Source organism: Cavia porcellus, unplaced genomic scaffold (assembly GCF_034190915.1).
Source record: "Cavia porcellus strain 051 isolate PalLab524CR breed Dunkin Hartley unplaced genomic scaffold, mCavPor4.1 scaffold_1, whole genome shotgun sequence".
Taxonomy (NCBI): Eukaryota; Metazoa; Chordata; class Mammalia; order Rodentia; family Caviidae; genus Cavia; species Cavia porcellus.
Genome location: NW_026947484.1, coordinates 201,302,670 through 201,320,987, shown reverse-complemented (window position 1 = coordinate 201,320,987; position 18,318 = coordinate 201,302,670). Strand labels below are relative to the sequence as shown.

Below are 18,318 nucleotides of genomic sequence, written 5' to 3'. Positions count from 1 at the left end.
ACGCCGAGTGGGCACAAAGGATACAAATAAAAATCAGATACCACAAAGGCACGTGGTCAAAGGGGAGGCAGCTATAAACAGCCCAGCACACAGATGAGCGTCCACCTGCCAGTGCCCAAGCACAGACAGTCCCTTCCACTGGGGCCACTGCATGATGAGGAAAATGAATTTTATCCCCTTATTTTCCAAATGCTTGGTGTGAAGTGCTGTTCTTGGATTAACAAGACAAGTGGATGACGGGGGCATCTGAACTGAAACACAACAGTGGTGGGTTCACCAAGAATCAACCCCTCATGCACACTACAGACCTGACACATCCCTTCCTCCTCTGCCATTCTTATGCCCTAGAGTGCTGCATCTTCCCACTTTCTGCTCAAATGAATGGCCCTTGTAACCAGGGGCGCAGTCCAGTTCCCACCCTTATGAGACAATATAGAGGTTTCTCAGAATAAAGAACAGGGGCTGGACTTGGTGGCACATGCCTGCAGTTCCAGTGCTGAGGAGGCTGGGAAAGGAGGATCACCATGAGTTTGAGGCCAGCCTGGGCTACATAGTATCAGTTCAAGGCAACCCTAAATTACATAGCGAGACCTTGTCTCAAATAAATAAATAAATAAATAAATAAATAAATAAATCTAATAACTAGGATGTGTTGTTGCTCTGAGCCCCTGATCTTTGGCGACATGTAACCCCAGTGCCTTGGCATCTCCAAGGTCACCCCCCTCAGTTTAATGTCCCTAAGGTGGCAGAGATGGCAGAAAATGGACAGTAACAAAAGCCACGACTTGGACTAAGACACAAAGGAGAGGTCTGGCTACAGTTCTCTGGCTCACTGGCCACATATCCCCCCCCCCCCCGAGGCTGTCCTCTAACTTTTCCCTCTGCTGCCCTGTAACAGTCAGGTGCTGGCCAATAGCCCCAGCCAAGATGGGCCTGAAGGCCTAGAAGGCACCAAGAGTCCACTGTTAGCATCTTCGAAGTCCCTAATGCAGCACTTTGATATGTGAGTGAAAGAATTTTTATTAAAAATAAAAATGTCGCTGCTATTGTTTTGAGTGGCTGGTGGTAGGCTGGAATTGAAATCTTGTTCAGATCAGTATGGTATGGGTGTTCAGAAACTCTACAGCTAGGCTGCTTGGGTAAATCCCAGCTCTGCCTCTTAGCTGTGGGGCCCTGCAGAGATCACTTTACCTCCCTGTGCCTCTCTTTCCTCATCTCTGAATAACACAGGATCTGCCTCTGTGGAGGGCTGTAGGGCCTGAACAAGCTAACATACATGAAGCATTTGGAGCAGAAGGCTGCGTGTTTTTATTCTGGCGAATCCAAAAGGGAGAATGCTGAGCCACAGGGCCTGGCGGGAACTGGAGAGGGGCCTATGCCTTCCATCAGATCCTGAGTGGGTGTTCTATTCCAGTTCCCTGAAGCGCTACAGGAGGTTTTTCCCTTGCAGTCAAGTTCCACCAACAGCAGTGAAGACTCAGCCACCTTAAACAGGGCTCATTATGTCAAACAGTCGTGGTAGTACTGCTGTGACCTGGTGCTGTTCCAGTGTTTTCCCTTTGGAAAACACCATCCACATCTTCACCCGTGGGCCCTGTGTGTCCCTGGGCAGTTCATGTCTCCTATACAGGGCCTTTAGACAGCCCTAGCTGCTTGCGCTGATTAATCCCTCCCACACTCACCCTCATGGACTGTGCAGCTTTCAGGGGTCCCTAGGAGTTACAGGATTGCTAACAGTAAGGTCTGTGCAGATGAGATGACTCAAAACTTAGTCCTCTAGCTCCTCATAGAGCTCCTAGCAGTCCAAGAAACAACAGCGGCAACTAAATAATGGAAAATTCATTTGAAAAAGAATCTCTAAGCAACTTTTAAAAAAAAGCTGCACTGCTCAGATGAACTTGGAATCATCGGGCTGGCAGCAACTGCAGAGACCAGAGGCTTCCAAACTCACTTTTATCTCCAAAGCCATTGTTCAGCTGCAGTTTGCCCAGAATCCAGTACACAAGATGGACATGAACAGGGTTCCTCTCGAAACAGCTTCTAGGCCGCTTGCATGGCCCCCTTTCTTTGCTCCCTCAGTCCTTGGTGGCCCCTAAGACACCTAGGTTAGAACTGATGAAAACCTGCGAGTCTAAAACAGCCTCCCCAGTAGAGATGGAAACCAAGTCCCATAGAAGCCCCGCTCTGAATGGTGCCTGTATGCAAACCTAGGTTTCGAAATCCAGGCTAATGCCTCTTCCCCCACTCTTCCTGGGCACTGTAAAGAAACAAGGCTCGTTTCTGATCACCTACATCATAATCCTTAAATATTTTAAAGGACCCTAAACCAGCCAAGCAGGAAACAGCCCAGCTCGATAGACTGGCAAGAAAGAAGGTCGGAAATGAGTCGTACAGGCACATCTGACAATTCCATACAATTTCCATCAGCTCTGGGACATAAACAGTTCTTGAAAGACCTGGGCTGTGTGGCTGTGAAAGACCTGGCCGGGGCAGGCCAGGAGGTGAATGCTAATGAGGTATGGAAATAGCAATTACTTTCCCCGTGTCAGGCATAGAGCCAAACTAAGGAGAATAAAGAGGTCTGAGATATTTTTAAAGTACTTTTACAGCAGAAAAATTTTCCTTCAGACTCAATTATATAACTATCAGACTCCACCTCTGAGTTGAAATTATCCATGGTTTCAGGAAAAAATAAAGAAAGAAATAATTTTTTCCTACATGAGTGTCACAGATTTCTCCAGAGAAACTCGGAGCTATATGGCCAGTGACCCAGGGCAGCTGCAAACTGTCAGCCCAGAGATCTTCCCAAGGGCAGTTTGGAAGCTGCCAGAGACAAACACCGGCCAAGCAGAGGGCAGAAGTCATTCACTGACCCATCTGTGGTGACAGATGACGTTGTGGGGTTCAGAAGATCCCCTCGAGGGGCTTCCAGAGCTAGCCACATTGCCTCCCTCACTACCCCCTTGAACTCACTAGCCCTTGACGGGGCTGGAGTCACTAAAGTCAGGAGGAAGCCCAGGGAACGTTTCATTAACTTGAGGTAACTCCATCCTAAGCAGAGCACAGACAGTTGGAGAAAGCCCAGTGCTTAAACAAAACAGCAATAAAATCTGAGGGACAGACTTCGGGAGATTAACTTACAGCCCAGGTTTTTGTCAGCCTGAAGATGGGAGCACTTTGTAATGCTGACACCACAGACATGAGAGAATGAAGGTTATTGAGTTCTAGAAGTTTCTGGAAAAGAAAAGATATGGAATACATTATTTTGCTGCTATAAACAATAGAACAAAAACATGCTCAAGTGTTACCAAATGTGGTCATATTTATGAAACTCAATTACACTTAAAAATATCTCATGAAGAAAATATAGTTCTAGGCAGTTCATAGGAACCATATGTTCTTTTTCTTAAAAACTGTCAAAAGGTGAATGTGCATGTAAAGGACTTGCACAACTGTCTTGTCTGGTTGCTGGACAGAAACGTGGCTGGGGATAAGATCTGATAATCCCTTTCTGTTCCTTTTTAAGATGCATCTGAATCTTGTCTCAACAGGCTTCTGAAAGCTAAGACCCTCGCTGTGAGAACAGCATCAGGAGGTTCTACTGTGATCACCCTAATACCCAAGCAGGAGGAGGCAGGGAAGATGTTGTCAATCTGTGTGATCCCTCTCATCTGGCACGGCAAGACCCCAGCCTCCCCTTTGACCATGTTCCTTAGAACCATTCCCCAAATTAGTGGGAACATTTGGAGTCAATTCAGTGTCAGACAAGCTCCTTACCAGGAATGGCAACAGAATGAGACACAGAAGAGAGTAAGTGCAGAAAAATGTCCTCGGTTTGGTGCTAAGGGAAACTTGCTAACAGGACTGGGTCCCCTGTCCCACCTCCCCTCCTTGGGAGACAGAGAAGCCTGGGTTAGAGAGCAGGCTGCATGGAAACCAAGGCCCTGCTCCAAATTCAGCACACTACTTAAGCTTCCTTCAGCAAGTTACCTGGCCCTTTTGAGCCTGGGCATCCTCACAATTAAAAATGAAGAAGGTAACCACAGCACCGACACTTCACCAAACAGTGAGTGCAGTCTGGACCAGTGCCGGGGCCAGGGTGAGTGCTCAGTGGGAAACCAGCCGCAATCTTCTCTGGCTGGAAAATGAGTCGCCCTCTCTCCTACCCCTGGCCTCAGGCTAGGTTTAGATGTCACTTCCTCTAATATATTCTTCCCGACAATGTTCTAAATCCACAAAGGTCACGGACTCGCTTCTGGGTTTCCACAGTCTGTGTGTGCCCTTTGCAGTTGGGACTGTACTGGCTTTTTACTTGCCTATCACCCTGGACCTTGTGTCCCCTGAGAGCAGGGATGAAGTTTCAGCTACCACCATGTCCCTGATACCTAGTACTGTCCCCAGCACACAGTAGTTAAAATGAACAAACAAGTGAAAAGCCAGAAATGATGGGCCCTCATAGCTCTGTTCCTGCTCAGAAATTGCAGCCTGACCACACAAGTTAATGCGTATTTTCATGCATCTTGTAACAATCTCTAATTGCTTCCTATGTGTAAGAACAGATTGTCTAAGTAAGCTAAATTTCATTCTAGTGTCTGAGGTGCGGTGCCTGTCACAGAATTTCATTTTAGAGCTGAAAGGCCTCAGGAAGACTGGCCCACTCCTTCCTTTTGTGTATGTTAGTGTATGGACACATGAAGGACTGAACTCAGGACCTTTGCTACATCCCACCCATTCTGATTTTCTTCCAGTTTTGAGACCAGGCCTCACTAAGTTTCCCAGGTTGGGCTTGAACTCATGAGCCTCCTGCCTCAGCCTCCCGAGTTCTAGGATTACAGGTGTGCACACCTTGCCAGCTGCCTTCTATTTTATTGATGGGTAGGAAAACCAAGGCCAGAGAAGGCAAGGGGCTCTTCCTGAGATATGCCCAGAGCACAGGGCCAGCATAACATTTACAGTAGGAAAAAGGCGGGAATGAAGGAGGGATCATTAGGACTCCTTGGGTGAGAGCCATAAACTTGTTTCCAAACTGCAAGCTGTGGAGCACCAGAACCACATCCTACCTTCTCTTTTGGCCTAGCATCAAACTGACCCCACAGCAGTAACTGTCAATAAGCCCAGCACCAGCTTCAAGTACCCCATGAGAACATGAGGGACACAACCATAACCACTGTTTCTACCATGTTTATAGAGGGCTGCTTTTAACCTCCTGGGAGGGCAGCAGAGGCATGGCTTTAATTCCCACCCTGCACAGGTAGCTGTGGGCTACATGGATGGTTCTCTCTAGGCCTCCCCTTTGTCTCTACCACTGGGACAAAACTCTGTGGCACCAAATGCAGTCACATTAGTAAAGCAGTGGGGTTCTGAAGCGTCTCAGCCCAGGGCTGCTTTCCAAGGCTCTGGGTTGGAAAACAATACATGCACACATGAAGCAAGCAGGGAACCAGGCAGTGCAACCTTGCTGCAGAGTCTAGCAGGTCTAGTGGGAGCAGGAGATGCCTGACATGAGTGATCCAGGAAGCTATGGGCTGGCCTGGCCTGAACTGGAAGAGATGAGGACAGAGGGGATGGGAAAGGTGGGTCCAAGAAGCAGCAAGGACAGATGGACTCTATTAGGCCAGGGGGCAGGAGGAAGGGGTAGGGAGTCCTGAGGCCTTAGCTCAGGATGGGATGGGGTGGACTCTGCTGACAGGGACACAAATATGCAGGCTGTGATGAGATCACAAGTGCCAGAGCTAAAATAGGCATCCAAACTGTGGGGGGGGGGATACTGCTGCGAGAGCACACGCAGACCATCAGGCTGTGTGCAGCTGGGCGCTGGCTCTGCCTGGGGAGGGGCCATAGCCCATACCCCATCTGAATCCTCAACAGCAGACCCAGACCAAAGTGCCTCCCAAGTACAAAAGAAACCCATTTTTGAGACAAAAAAAAAAAAAAAAAAAAAAAGAAAAAAGAAAGGGAAGAAAGGGGAAAGGAAGGCAAAATAATAAAACCGCTTACCTTGGCTATTTTCACAAAATGGCTCAGGATTTCTGCCCTTATTTTTAAAGTCTGTGCTGTTAGAATCTCTCGTACAACCCAAAAACTGACCTGCAGAGTTAAATACACACATGTCCACATACAGGCATTCACCAGAGAAGCTGTTAAATGATGGGCCCCTCCCACCCCCACCCACCGCTGAGGGATTTCCAAGGGTCTAGGAAACCATGAGAGTGTGGCCTGGTGTGGTCTGAAGCCAAGAGGCCAAGAGTTCCCTGTGGCTCCCATGCTGGATGAGCCTCCTGATTATAGTATCTGCTTCAGAATACACAGTGCTGATAGGCAATAGCATTTCATGGTCACACAGGGAGCACTGGGCCTCTGTGGCACATGGGTGTCTCTGAAAGTGCTGCAGGACACTGTGTAAAGAATCGGCCTGGACTCCCACTCAGAAGGACCAAGCCGGGGAGACAGTATGGATGACAGGAGGATGGCCAGGCAGATGGACGAACTGTCACAGGGATGTTCAGACTGAAGGAGCACCCATGAGGTCCATATCCCCAGCTGGGCTCTGGACAAACAGGGATTACCAATCTGTGCGCGATTGCAGGAAGTTTAATTATCTAAGAGTGGTTTGCCTTTATTCAATAATAAATTATACAAAAAGTGTCTTTCAAACTTCTGTACAGCAAAGCAGATTTGAGGCATGTTTTTCTGGAGACAGCGTGTGCCAAAAGGGAATGTCGGTAGCTCTGGGTCAGAAGCTCCCTCACGCTTGACCTCTCTTGTACATCAACAGCCCTGAGCCCCTGGCTCTGTTAATAGGAACAAGAAAGTCATCTGTCCCTGTAGGGCTGACTCACGGCACCTCAAGGAAAGACAGGAAAGGCTTGGCCAAGAAATGCTGGGAAATAGTTATCTCTTCATGCTTATGTCTCACTGCCATCACAACGGTTTTATGTGAAAAGCAAATGCCCGCGTGTTGTGACAGGGCTGCGAAGATGGTGGAGGGCAGGCCAAAGTACGGGGGCCTGCAGGGGAGGGCAGGCTTACACAGGAAAAATATACAAAAGCAGAAAAAGACAGCCCAGAGTCAACAAAGCAAGTTCATGTTGCTTTGTAATTGATATGTTCTTGTAACTGAAATACTGTCACTTTTTCAAAGAGAAAACAAGGAAAAAGAAACCAATAATTTACCTCTACTATTGAGCAGGAGTATTACTAAAATGTCTTTTCAGTGGAATTATCTGTGATTGCCTCTAGGACATGCCTGGGTTTCCATAGAATCATTTATTTCAAAGAATTGTCAAATAAGTTCAGACTCAAATGTTTACTAGCTAGTTATGGAAGAAAGCTTTTCTGGAAACCAAGCAGTAAGCTGTCAATCCTACATTTTAGTATGTGTACTTTTTAATGCTATATGATCTTATGTGTGACACTTTTATACATAATTGAATGCATTAATGTGTGCCAAAACCTCATAAAACTTTCTGGCATAATTATGGAAGGTGGCAGAGTTGAGTCTGGCTCTGCAGTCCACAGCATGCACAGGCATCTCAGAGAGCACAATTTGATGCAAAAGAGTTGCATGAGGTGCCCTTGGGTGCAGGTTCCAGATGATGCCTAAGACAGAGGTGAGAAGTGGAGAAGGCAGAACCCTCTGGAAACCTCTATTGGAAGGCAGCTGTGATCAGGGCCATAAATTCAAAGCATAAACTGGAGTTCACGTGACAGAAGAGCAGTGACAGAAGAGGGTGGCCCCGAAAGATGGGAAGACCTGACCCAGTAGGGCAGGACCGTGCTGTGACCGTATACGCCGGATCCAGGATGGCTGAAGCTGCCAGGGCTGTAGGAGTGACATGAGCAGACGATGATGGAGGGCAGATGCAGCTGGAGGAGAGAATGACCAGACTAGAGGGTATAGGGCAAAGTGAGAAGGGACTAAGATGCTACTCTAGGAGGGGGTCCAAGGACTTCCTAGGGGAATGCAAGCAAGACTTCCTGCCAGGCAGGGTCACACCATAGATACATGGTCTCAAACAGACCTGCAAGGCCAGGTGGGCCATAATGAAGGAGATGTAGAGAAGGGGCAGATGAAACAGACAGGATAAGGAGTTTGACACATCTTTATTCTCTTCCCTGACCAGGACACTTTACAGAAACTTATCATGGAAAACAAGGAAACAGAAATAAGAACAAAAACCAAAAATCATTTGTAATCTTGGTCTCATGTACACCACTGTGGTAAACAGTGTGGTATGCAATCTTCCAGGCTTTTTACCCTGTATACAGACTATATGGCTGTTTTTAAAATTAAACTGGTCTGTATTAATCATATCTCAAATAGTCTTTTTAGTAAGTATTCTTCAAAAGTTTTTCAGCTTTTAGGGATTTCATCACAGAAGTGTGTCACTGTGATGGAAGCAGCCCTGTTGTTGGATAGGCTTTTATAACTGTTCTGCTGTGATTACTAAAGCTGTGGTGGACATCTTTACTCACATAACTTTGTACACTTTTTACTAAGGTTTAGGACAAATCCCAGAAGATAGAGTGAACAAAAGTGTGTGTACCTTTCTTCAAAAGTATATGTAAAGAACTTGCCCTCCAGAAGATGTTTATCCATCAACAAGTTTAAGCAGATCTGCGTTTTTAGACATAGACCTACACTAGTTATTAAAATTCCTTTCTGATTTATCAATGGGTAGAACAGTATCTCACGGCTTCCATTTTGCATTTCTTTCATGATCACCAAATCATTTTTTGTTTTGCTCTTTTTTTCTCAGTTAACATATCCTGTTTCAAATATTTATAGGCCACTTGTCACTTGCAGTGTTCGCCTTGCAATTGTCTGCTCGGGTCTCCATCCATCTTCCCATTGGAACATCTCTGTTCTTTGTACTGTTTGATAAAAGCTTGCTGCATACTAAAGGATACGTATTTTGTGAACCATAATTTGTATCAAGTGTAGAGATATGAAGACTCTTGGATACTGCTTGTGGGAATAAAACAATACAAACATTTTGAAGAAAAATGTGAATATATGTTTCAAGATACTTAAGGTATATTTTTGATAAAATATTTACCTTATAAAAGGCCAGAATTATGGAAACATATGTATAAGGACTCAGAAAACTGCTTATGAAAGTGAAAAATAGGAAAAACGCCCGTCAATAGGAAACTAGTTACATATATTGTAATACTGCCTCATACACTATAAGGAAGTCACATGCTTAGCCCACACTGTAACAGCCAGCATTTTGCTCTACCTTCTTAAGTATCTACATAAATTATTTGAAAGTCTTCTGCCTGGCACATTTATCTATTCTCCATTTATTTTATATCAATATGAACCCATGGATATTTATATTGTATTTTGGATTATAATCCAGTCCTATGTTGTCTTGTTGTCAAATAGTTCCTACTTTGGCCTTGACTGCAAGCTCTTTTAGGGGGCCCTGCAGCCCTCTGACATTCCCAGCACTGTTCTGGTTGGTCAGTGTGAGCACTTCCTTTCTGGCACTACAATATGCTACATGCTCATCTCATGGCATTTCTTACCCCAACCCTAGAATCCAAGATGTGCATCCAACAGGTGCTAAGCATGCTTGTTGCTCTTGGAGTATCACTGTTACTAGTCTGCTGACTGAGAGACAGAGAAAAAGACAGAGATAGAGACAGAAATAGAGACAGAGATAGAGACAGAGACAGACAGAGACAGAGGAGCGGGAGGAGAGAGGGATAAAACTAACCTATGTATCTATAAATATTTTTCACTGTGATCATTACGCTAACTATAACAAGCTGCTATCTCCTGTTCCAATTTGTTCCAGTATGGATCATTCTAACCTTGCTTGTCTAATTTCCCATTTCACCAGACAGAAACCAGCTTTCACCATCTGCCATCCATATCCTCAACTGCTCGGCTCCAGCATAAGCATGTCAGAACTGTTATTCATCCTCCTGGGAAACAGCTTTATCAGAAGAACACAGTGCTTGTGTGTAGCCCCATCTATTTTCACCTTACAGGCTCTAGTTTTTTTTTTTTTTTTTTGAAATTATTTAGTAAGTTTCCACCTCACCCTCTTCAGGGAAGTTGTTTCATACATTTAACAATTGTATAATTTTACATACAACACAATTAGCTTTCTTTTGAGAGCGCCTCTCAGTCTTTACGATGAATTTTTCTTAGTCTGCATACACTAAGGTTTTCTCTTGGTACTGTAAAGTTTTGCAGGTGTGCACAAATACATCATGTCTCTACCCATCATTATATTATCTTGCAGAATACCAGAATACTGTCACTGTCTCAAATAAAAAAATCTCCCATGCATCACCTAGTCAACCTCTTCCCCTGCCAGAATCCCTGAAAACCACTGTTTTCCCTATAGATTTACCTTTTCCAGAATGTCAGAGGAGGAAAATCCCTAGGCTGGGGATTTAGCTCAGCGGCATAAGTGCCTGGCTGGAAAGCACGAGGTGGTGAGTTCAATTTCAGGTACCGAAAAAAGAATCTTCCACAGGTAGACTTTTGCATCAGCTTTTTTCACTTACTATATGCTTTTAAGATTCACCTATAAACTTGTTAAACTCATTTTTAGATGGATACTATTACATTGCATGAATCTACCATAATTGGTTTATTCATTAACCTACTGAAAGACATCTCAGTCCTTCTATTTTTGATACTTATGAATAAAACTGCCATAAACATTTACGTGTTAACATGTGTGTATAAGTGTTCAAATCTGGAAAAATATTGGATCCTGTCTGTTCCATTCTGTGCCCCCACCAACAATCAAAGAATGAAAGTTTGTATTGCTCCAAATCATTGCCAACAATTAGCATTGTTAGCGTTCCTCTGTTTTAGACATTCTAATAGGTGGGTGGTGTTTTGCATGTTCCTGGTATAAGTGAGCATCTTTTTTTTTTTTTACAAGTAATACAAAATTTAAAAAATAAACAGTAAGAAATCACTAGTTAATAGATTACATATTCTCATCTTAGAAATAGTTGTTCAAGTTACAAAATTAAAGCATATAAAGTGGACTTTCAAACAGTGAGAGTGCAAACAGTTTTGTTCAATGATCAAAAAAAACACTCAGTAATATGGTTATCTATCTTATACACTTGAACATATATGCAGTTATAACCTTTAGAGCACTTGCTTTTCTTTTTTTTTTTTTTTTGTAGAATGACAATTACACATTTTGGGTTTTATTACTCCCACAGTTTTTATTATTTTTTTGAAGAGAGTAAAACCAAATGCGACATATCAGAACAGAGTCAGTCAAATCAAAAGGATGGACATAATAGATAATGTAAAAACAAAATATAAGGTAATCAACAATGGTTACCACACTGCCTCTTGCTATTTTAAGAAGAATTGGCAGTTATAATAAAATTGAACTAAACAGTAAAGAATAAAACCAAAGCATTGGAGACATTACAGGATTTTAAAAGAAAATAATAGTCAATTGGAATGGGCGTCATAATGATTCTTATTGTCTTCACAGTTATACCTATACTTTCGAACTTGGTACTATCAAGCAAAGCAGAATAGAGGAAAATCAGTCAAAACAAGATGGTGAGGGCAACACAGGATTTCAAATCAAATTAACAGGAAATCAAAGTAGGTTACTATAATGTATCCTGCTATTTTTTATTTATTTTTCCCTTAATTAAAAAGATAAAAATAAAAAAGTAAATAATTTTTTAAAAGGGGGGATTAAGATAAGAGAGGGCATAACAACAGAACAGCGCGCAAGTCAAAACATAACCATTTAAGCAAAATCATGTTTCACCACAAGATATCCTGACATAAAAATAGTTACCATAGTGTCTCTTTCCTTGAAATCTTTGAGTATAACTTCATATACGGTAGCACCAAACATATCAAGACACTATAAAACCATTCAAGAGAATGACATTATTACAGGGTATTTAAAACCAATTAACCGAAAATGAACAATGGTTTCTGTATAATCTCCTTGTCTATAAAAGTTTTTGCTTCTATTATCATATATAATAAAATCCAGTAAGATACAACCTTTTAAGACTGATGGAGGCAGAAGAATACAAGTTTGATGGAACTTCAAACAAGATGATACTAAATCAGTACTAGCTATTATGATGTCTTGTTTTCTCCAAAATAGCTGTTCCTACCATCCAATCTTCTCTGCCTCATTTCTGTTGAGCTCTTTTTCTGTCGTTTGTTGTCCGTTTGTCTTCTTCATTTTGCTTTCTGCTCCATTCATTGTGGCCACTCTGCCACTGTTTCTGGAATCTTGGTATTTTCCTTTTTTAGAATAACCTGCAGTATTCTCTGTAGAGTTGAATTGGTGTTTGCAAATTCCCCTAGTTCCTCTTTATCCTGAAAGCACCTTGTTTTTCCATCAATTTCTAGGGACAGTTGTGCAGGATATACCAATCTTGGCTGGAGGTTATTATCTTTCAAAGCTTGAATTATTTCCCCCCATGCTCTTCGTGATTTGATGGTTTGTGCCGAGAAGTCTGCTGTAATTCTGATTCCCTTGTAAGTGATCTGTTTCTTGTCTCTGACGGCTTTTAATATTCTGTTCTTATATTGGATTTCTGGAATTTTGATTATTATATGCCTGGGTGTAGCTCTGTTTGGGTTGTAGGTGGCTGGTGTCCTGTATGCCTCATACATCTGAGTATCTTTACCTTTTGCTAAATTAGGGAAATTCTCTTAGATTATTTCTGTGAATAGCTTTTGTAGTCCATTTGTTTGTGTCCCTACTTCTTTTTTTATGTTCTTAATTCTTAAGTTATAGATCCTCTTATCATCTTCTAGCCTTTGTATAGTTGCTGCTTGTTTTTTTGTTATTTTTAAGAAGTTTTTCATTTCATGCTCCCATATTACAAATCTGCCCTCCAGTTCAGATAATCTATCCTTAGTTTCTTTCAAGCTGTTATGCCAGTTTTCGATAGAGTTTTTAGTTTCCTGGTAATCTCTTTGAACCTGCTTCATGTATTCTATGTTTTCTCTATTTTCTCCATCAAACAATTCTCCCCTTTTTTTCTGTTCTTCCATTCCACTATCTGTTTTTTCTTGGGCGGTGCTTAGCATTCCTCTAACTATTCCACTTATATCTTGCTTCAAGTTGTTAATAACTTAATTCCTGAACTTGTCTATGAGGCTCTGGAGATAGCGCTTTATGTCTATTGGTGCTGTGTCTGATATTGCATGTTTCTCAGGATTGGGGGCCGAGGAACCTTTCTTGTTGCTCCCTCTTCCCATATTTTTTTGTTCCTTTTACACAAGTGTATATAGGAGGCCCAGTTTCTTTCTTTGTTGGTTACAGTTTGTTTGAATTGCACCGGCTAGTTCCCGCCCACTGCAGTGTACTACGGAGACACAGACCTGGGCAGCCTATGCTGGGCCCACCCCTCCAGGTCAACCTACCGAAGGCTTCACTACTAGGGTGCACCTCCAGGCACTGGGACCTGGTTTGGGCTAGCTCACTGGGTCTTAGTCAGAGGCGTCACCCAAGCCAGGTACTCCCCACCAATCCCGCTTGAGAGGGGAATATGTGACTGAAGTCACTGCAGCGCCCTGTTCTGGCTAGTCTACCCAGTCCCAGTATGTCCTTTGCTGAAGCCTCCTACTCTATGGAAGCGTCCCCAATCCACTCACTCACCACAGGTCGATGCAGGGCTCCTGGCCAGTCCCGCTCTCAACTCCATTCACCACTTCCCACTCTCAGAGCTTTCGCACCTCTCTCCTTGCTGTGCTGATTGGGACGCAGCAGTGGCTGCAGAAAATTCAAATCGCGGCTTCCAGTGGCGCGGACCCCAGCTTCTGCGCTGAGACCTTATCTGTTCCTGTTATATCACCAGGATTGCGTTTCCAGTTGGTTTCTCTTAGTTTAGTTCGTTCCTGGGTCGGCAGAGTATATCTCCCCTTGCTTAGGACTTCTTGCCCGGCACCATTCCTGGATTTTAAGTGCGGTTTCTCAGAAAACCTCTGAAGCTGCTGCTATCTATCTGCCATGCTCTCCTGGAAGTCCACAAGTGAGCATCTTTCATATGGTTATTTCCCATCTGTATATCTTCTCTAATGAAGAATCTGTTGAGATCTTTTGACCATTATTTTATGGGCTGTTTTCTCATTGAATTTTACTGATGTATTTGAAATATAAATCCTTCATCAGATACATGTTTTGCAATATTTTCTCCCAGTCTGTGATTTGACTTTTAATACTCTTAACTATGTCTTTTTAAAAGTGTGGGGGGGATTTCACTTTTAATAAAGTCCTAATATCAGTTTGTTCTTTCATGGATTGCTTTTAATATATAATAATTCATCATCAGTCTCAAGGTCATATAGGGTTTTTCCCCTAAAAGTTTTGTAGTTTAATCTTTCATGTTTAGGCCTATGATTCACTTTAAGTTAATTCTTATGAAAGTTTAAGGTGTATGTCTAGGATAACTTTTTCAGACAGACAGGCAGATACATGCACAAACATATACAAGCGTGCACACACACACAGAGTTGCAGCTGTTCCAGCACCATTTATTGAAAAGATCATCCTTTCTCCATTGACTTTCTTTACACTTTGTGCCAACTAACCCTGACTGTCAATTTGGAGAGGCAGCTGGGTTTCAAGGCAGGAACCTCGTCCACTAGTGACCCACTGATGGATAAGTAGTCAGTAGTTGAATGGCTATGAGGAGATGGGACCTAGCTGGAAGAAGCAGGCTGTGGGGCATGACTTTGGGGACTCTATCTGACTTCTGGGCCCTTCCTTTGGGGCTCTTCCCCTGCTCTTTGCTTTCCAGATACCCTGAATTGAGCAACTTGCCTTCACTATACATCCACCATGATGTTTCTGCCTTGGAGCCAGCCAAGAATGGTAAATCTGAAATGGTGAGCCACAAGTAGACTCCTCCTCCTTAAATTGCAGGTGTTGTGTATTTTACCCCAGTAATGAAAGCTGACCCATACACATCTTTTTTTTTTTTTTTTTGTCTTTTTCATTTTTATCGGTACCAGGGATCGAACTCACGACTGCCTGCTTGCAAGGCAGGCGTTTATGCCGCTGAGCTAAACATCCAGCCCCGCATACACATCTTTATGAAAGATCAGCTGACTATATTTATGTGGGACTATTTCTAGGATCTATATTCTGATCCATTAACCTAGGTCTCTATTCTTTTCTAATATAGTAGAGACCTTTAACTTCCTTCTTTTTCAAATTGCACTGATTATTTCAACTTTTCCTTATAACCTTTAGAATAAGTTTGTGTCACTTATAAAACAGTTTTGTAGGCTTCTAGTGGTAATTACATTAAATCTAGAGATTAAATTGAGAAGAATACGGAAATTGAGAATACTGTCATAAAACTAAGTCTTTTAATCCATAAATATGTAATTTATCCTCAATAAGTTAGATTTATTTTGGTTTCTTTCATCAGTATTTTATAACTTTCCACATATAAACCTGTATATATTTTTTTGGGTAAAAAACTAAGTTTTATTTTGTTTTTGGTTCTATTACAAATAGTCGTTATTTTGAAATCCTGTATCACTGTTGTTTTTTTGTTGCTGTCATCATTTAGCTTTTGTTGTTGTTGTTTCTTTGACTGCTTTTTTATTTTTCTGTTTTTCTCTTTAAAATAAAAATTTTCAAATTTCAATTTTTCATTGCCAATATAAAGGAAAGAAATTTACTTTTATATGGTGCCACTTTTATTTTTTGAAATAGGGCCTCACTATGCAGTTCAGAGAAACTCTGAACTCACTATGTAGGTGAGGCTGGTTTTGAACTCATAGAGAACTCCTGCCTCAGGCTCTTGAGTGCTAGGATTATGGGTGTGCACCACTATACCCAGATGACATTTATTTAGTTGTTTGTTTATTTATTTTTGGTACTGGGAATTGAACTCAGCACCTTGTGCTTGCCGGGCAGGTACTTATGACTCTGAGCTATACCCCCAGCTGACTTTTATATCTGCTACCTTACTATACTTACTTTAGTTCCAGAAAGCTTATTTATTTATTTCATCTTTTTTGAAACAGGGTCTCACTGTGCAGTTCAGGCTGGCCTTGAGCTCACTTTGTAGCCCAGGCTGGTCTTGAACTTACAATGATCCTCTTGCCTCAGTCTCCCAAGGGCTGGGATTACAGGCGTGCATTACCATGCCCTGCTTCAGAAGAGTTTTTCTTAAAGGTTTTTTTTTTTAATTTTCCACACTGCCAGTCATGTCACCTACAAATAAAAGCAGTTTTCGTTCTTCATTTGTTTCTTGATTTATTGAACTAGCCAGGGATCTGGAACAATGCTGACTAGAACAGGGAAGAACAGATCTCTACTTTGTTCCTAGTCTTTGGAAGAAAGCATCTAGTGTCTCACCACCAAGAACAACCTTGGCTGAAAGATTTTTGTAAATGTTTTCTATTGAGTTGTTTTTCTCTGTTCTGGATTTACTGATGATTGTATTTACTTGTTTCTTTGGTTTTTATTATGAATGAATGTTGGATTTTGTCAAATGTTTTTGCAGGTCAGTTGACAGAATGATACAAATTTTTCTTTAGCCTATTAATACAGTGACTTACATTAATTTTCAGCTGTTGAACAAGTCATGTGTCCTTGAAACATATCCCACCTGGTCTTGGTGCTAACAAGCTTTTAATACATAAACTATTATCACTATCATTGTTTCTACTGGGGACTAAGTATCCCTTGTGAAATGTCACAGAATTATAAATGAATAAATCAGATTACTATACAGGCAAAAATTTTATTCAGTTAACTATAAAGAAAAACAAAGCATAAAGCCAAGGAGAAAAATGAGACTAATCCAAGTATAAGAATATTATCTATTCTTATGAGAAATCTACTAAGCCCATTCATGGTTTTCTTAGAATCCAAGAATTAGAAGGGATGTTAGAGGCCCCATCCTCTCCCCGCCTCCACCACTGGAGTCTTTGCGACGAAGCCTTACTCTGGCCTTTCTCTGAGCCTCCATGGGCAGGAAACTACCCACTCCCTGGGCAGGAGAAGCCAAGTGCCTCTGCACATCACTCCTTGGCTCCTATGCTTACAGATGACGCCCCGTCAGTTATGTTTAATCAGCCTTCGCTTCAGTTACTTGAAGACTGGAATTTCTTCCCCCAGTCTTCTCATATCTACATCCTTCACCTGAATCTTCCCCCCTACTCCCCACTGCTCACCCAGCACTGTGACACCTTCTAGTCCTGTGTGACATCCCCACCTCCACACCCACCCCTACACTACCATCCCATGTGGGGCACTGAGGATGAGACATAACTGTCCCATGAATGGCCAGATAGAAGGCAAAGCAAAGGAATGTTACTTACACCTATGAGAATGTCTATAACCCAGAAAAGCCAACAATACCAATTACTGGTAGGAATCTAGAGCAACACAAACTTTCATTCAATCCTGGTAGAAACAAAAAGTGAGACAGATGTGATCCAGCAATTATACCCCAAGGTATTTACTCACATAATTTAAAAACTTACATGTATACACAGAGCTTCATGTGCTCAGGGCCTCTACACTGAGCTATGTTCCCAGCCCTTTTTATTTTGAAGCGGGGTCTTGCTAAATTGCTTAGATGCTTGAACTTGCAATCCTTCTGCCTCAACTTCCCAGGGTTTCCCTGGGTTTACAGGCATGTCCCACAGCACCTGCCTTACAGAAGCTTTATTCATAGTTATCAAACAATGGAAGTAACCAAGATGTCCTCCAGTAAATGAATGGATAAACCAGTGGATAGACCAATAATGGCAAATCCATACAATGGAATAATATTCACCTTTTACAAAAATGGAATAAGGTATCCAGTCTTACACAGAGATGAATCATAAATGCATACTCAAAATGGGCAAGCCAGTCTGAAAAAGCTACAGGTGTATGGTTCTTGTTTTCTTCCTATGACATTTGAAAAGACAAACGTATAAAGGTGGTAACAGATTTGGACTTGGGTCACTGTCTTTCTCTCCACATCAAATTCTACCTCTTCCTCAGGTGACCCTGACATCACTGGAAAGGACCCTGACCTCATGCCCCGAGTGCTTCAGCAGCAGCAACTCTTAACCCCACCACTTCTGTCATCTCTTTTTCTTGATTATCAGGGACTGCTCGACACCACACACATATACCCCAGCCTTGGGCTGTAGCTTCAAGTCTGTAGCCTCATCTTCTCTTGATTCCCTGGGGCAGGTCTCTTTGCTCTTTACCTGTTGTCCCTGGCAGCCCTTCTCCCTGGCACTTGTTAAAGCTTGTGTCTGGTTGTCCCTCCAAAACCTCAAGTGGTCATAGGTGGGCTTTTCAGAAGTGGCTCCATCTAGAG

The 18,318-nt window shown here is 42.5% G+C and overlaps 1 protein-coding gene across 18 annotated transcripts in view; it reads right to left on the bottom strand.

Moving 5' to 3' along the window:
• The window catches only part of Ralgps1 (Ral GEF with PH domain and SH3 binding motif 1), a 266,014-nt gene that overhangs the window by 143,516 nt on the left and 104,180 nt on the right, over window positions 1–18,318 (bottom strand). For all 18 annotated transcript variants that reach the window (XM_063227834.1, XM_063227863.1, XM_063227922.1 and 15 more), the window contains 2 exons: window positions 5,998–6,087; window positions 3,142–3,234 (listed from right to left, as the gene is read on the bottom strand). In XM_063227834.1, coding sequence (XP_063083904.1) covers window positions 3,142–3,234; window positions 5,998–6,087 — 183 coding nt within the window. The remainder of the gene's footprint in view (window positions 1–3,141; window positions 3,235–5,997; window positions 6,088–18,318) is intronic.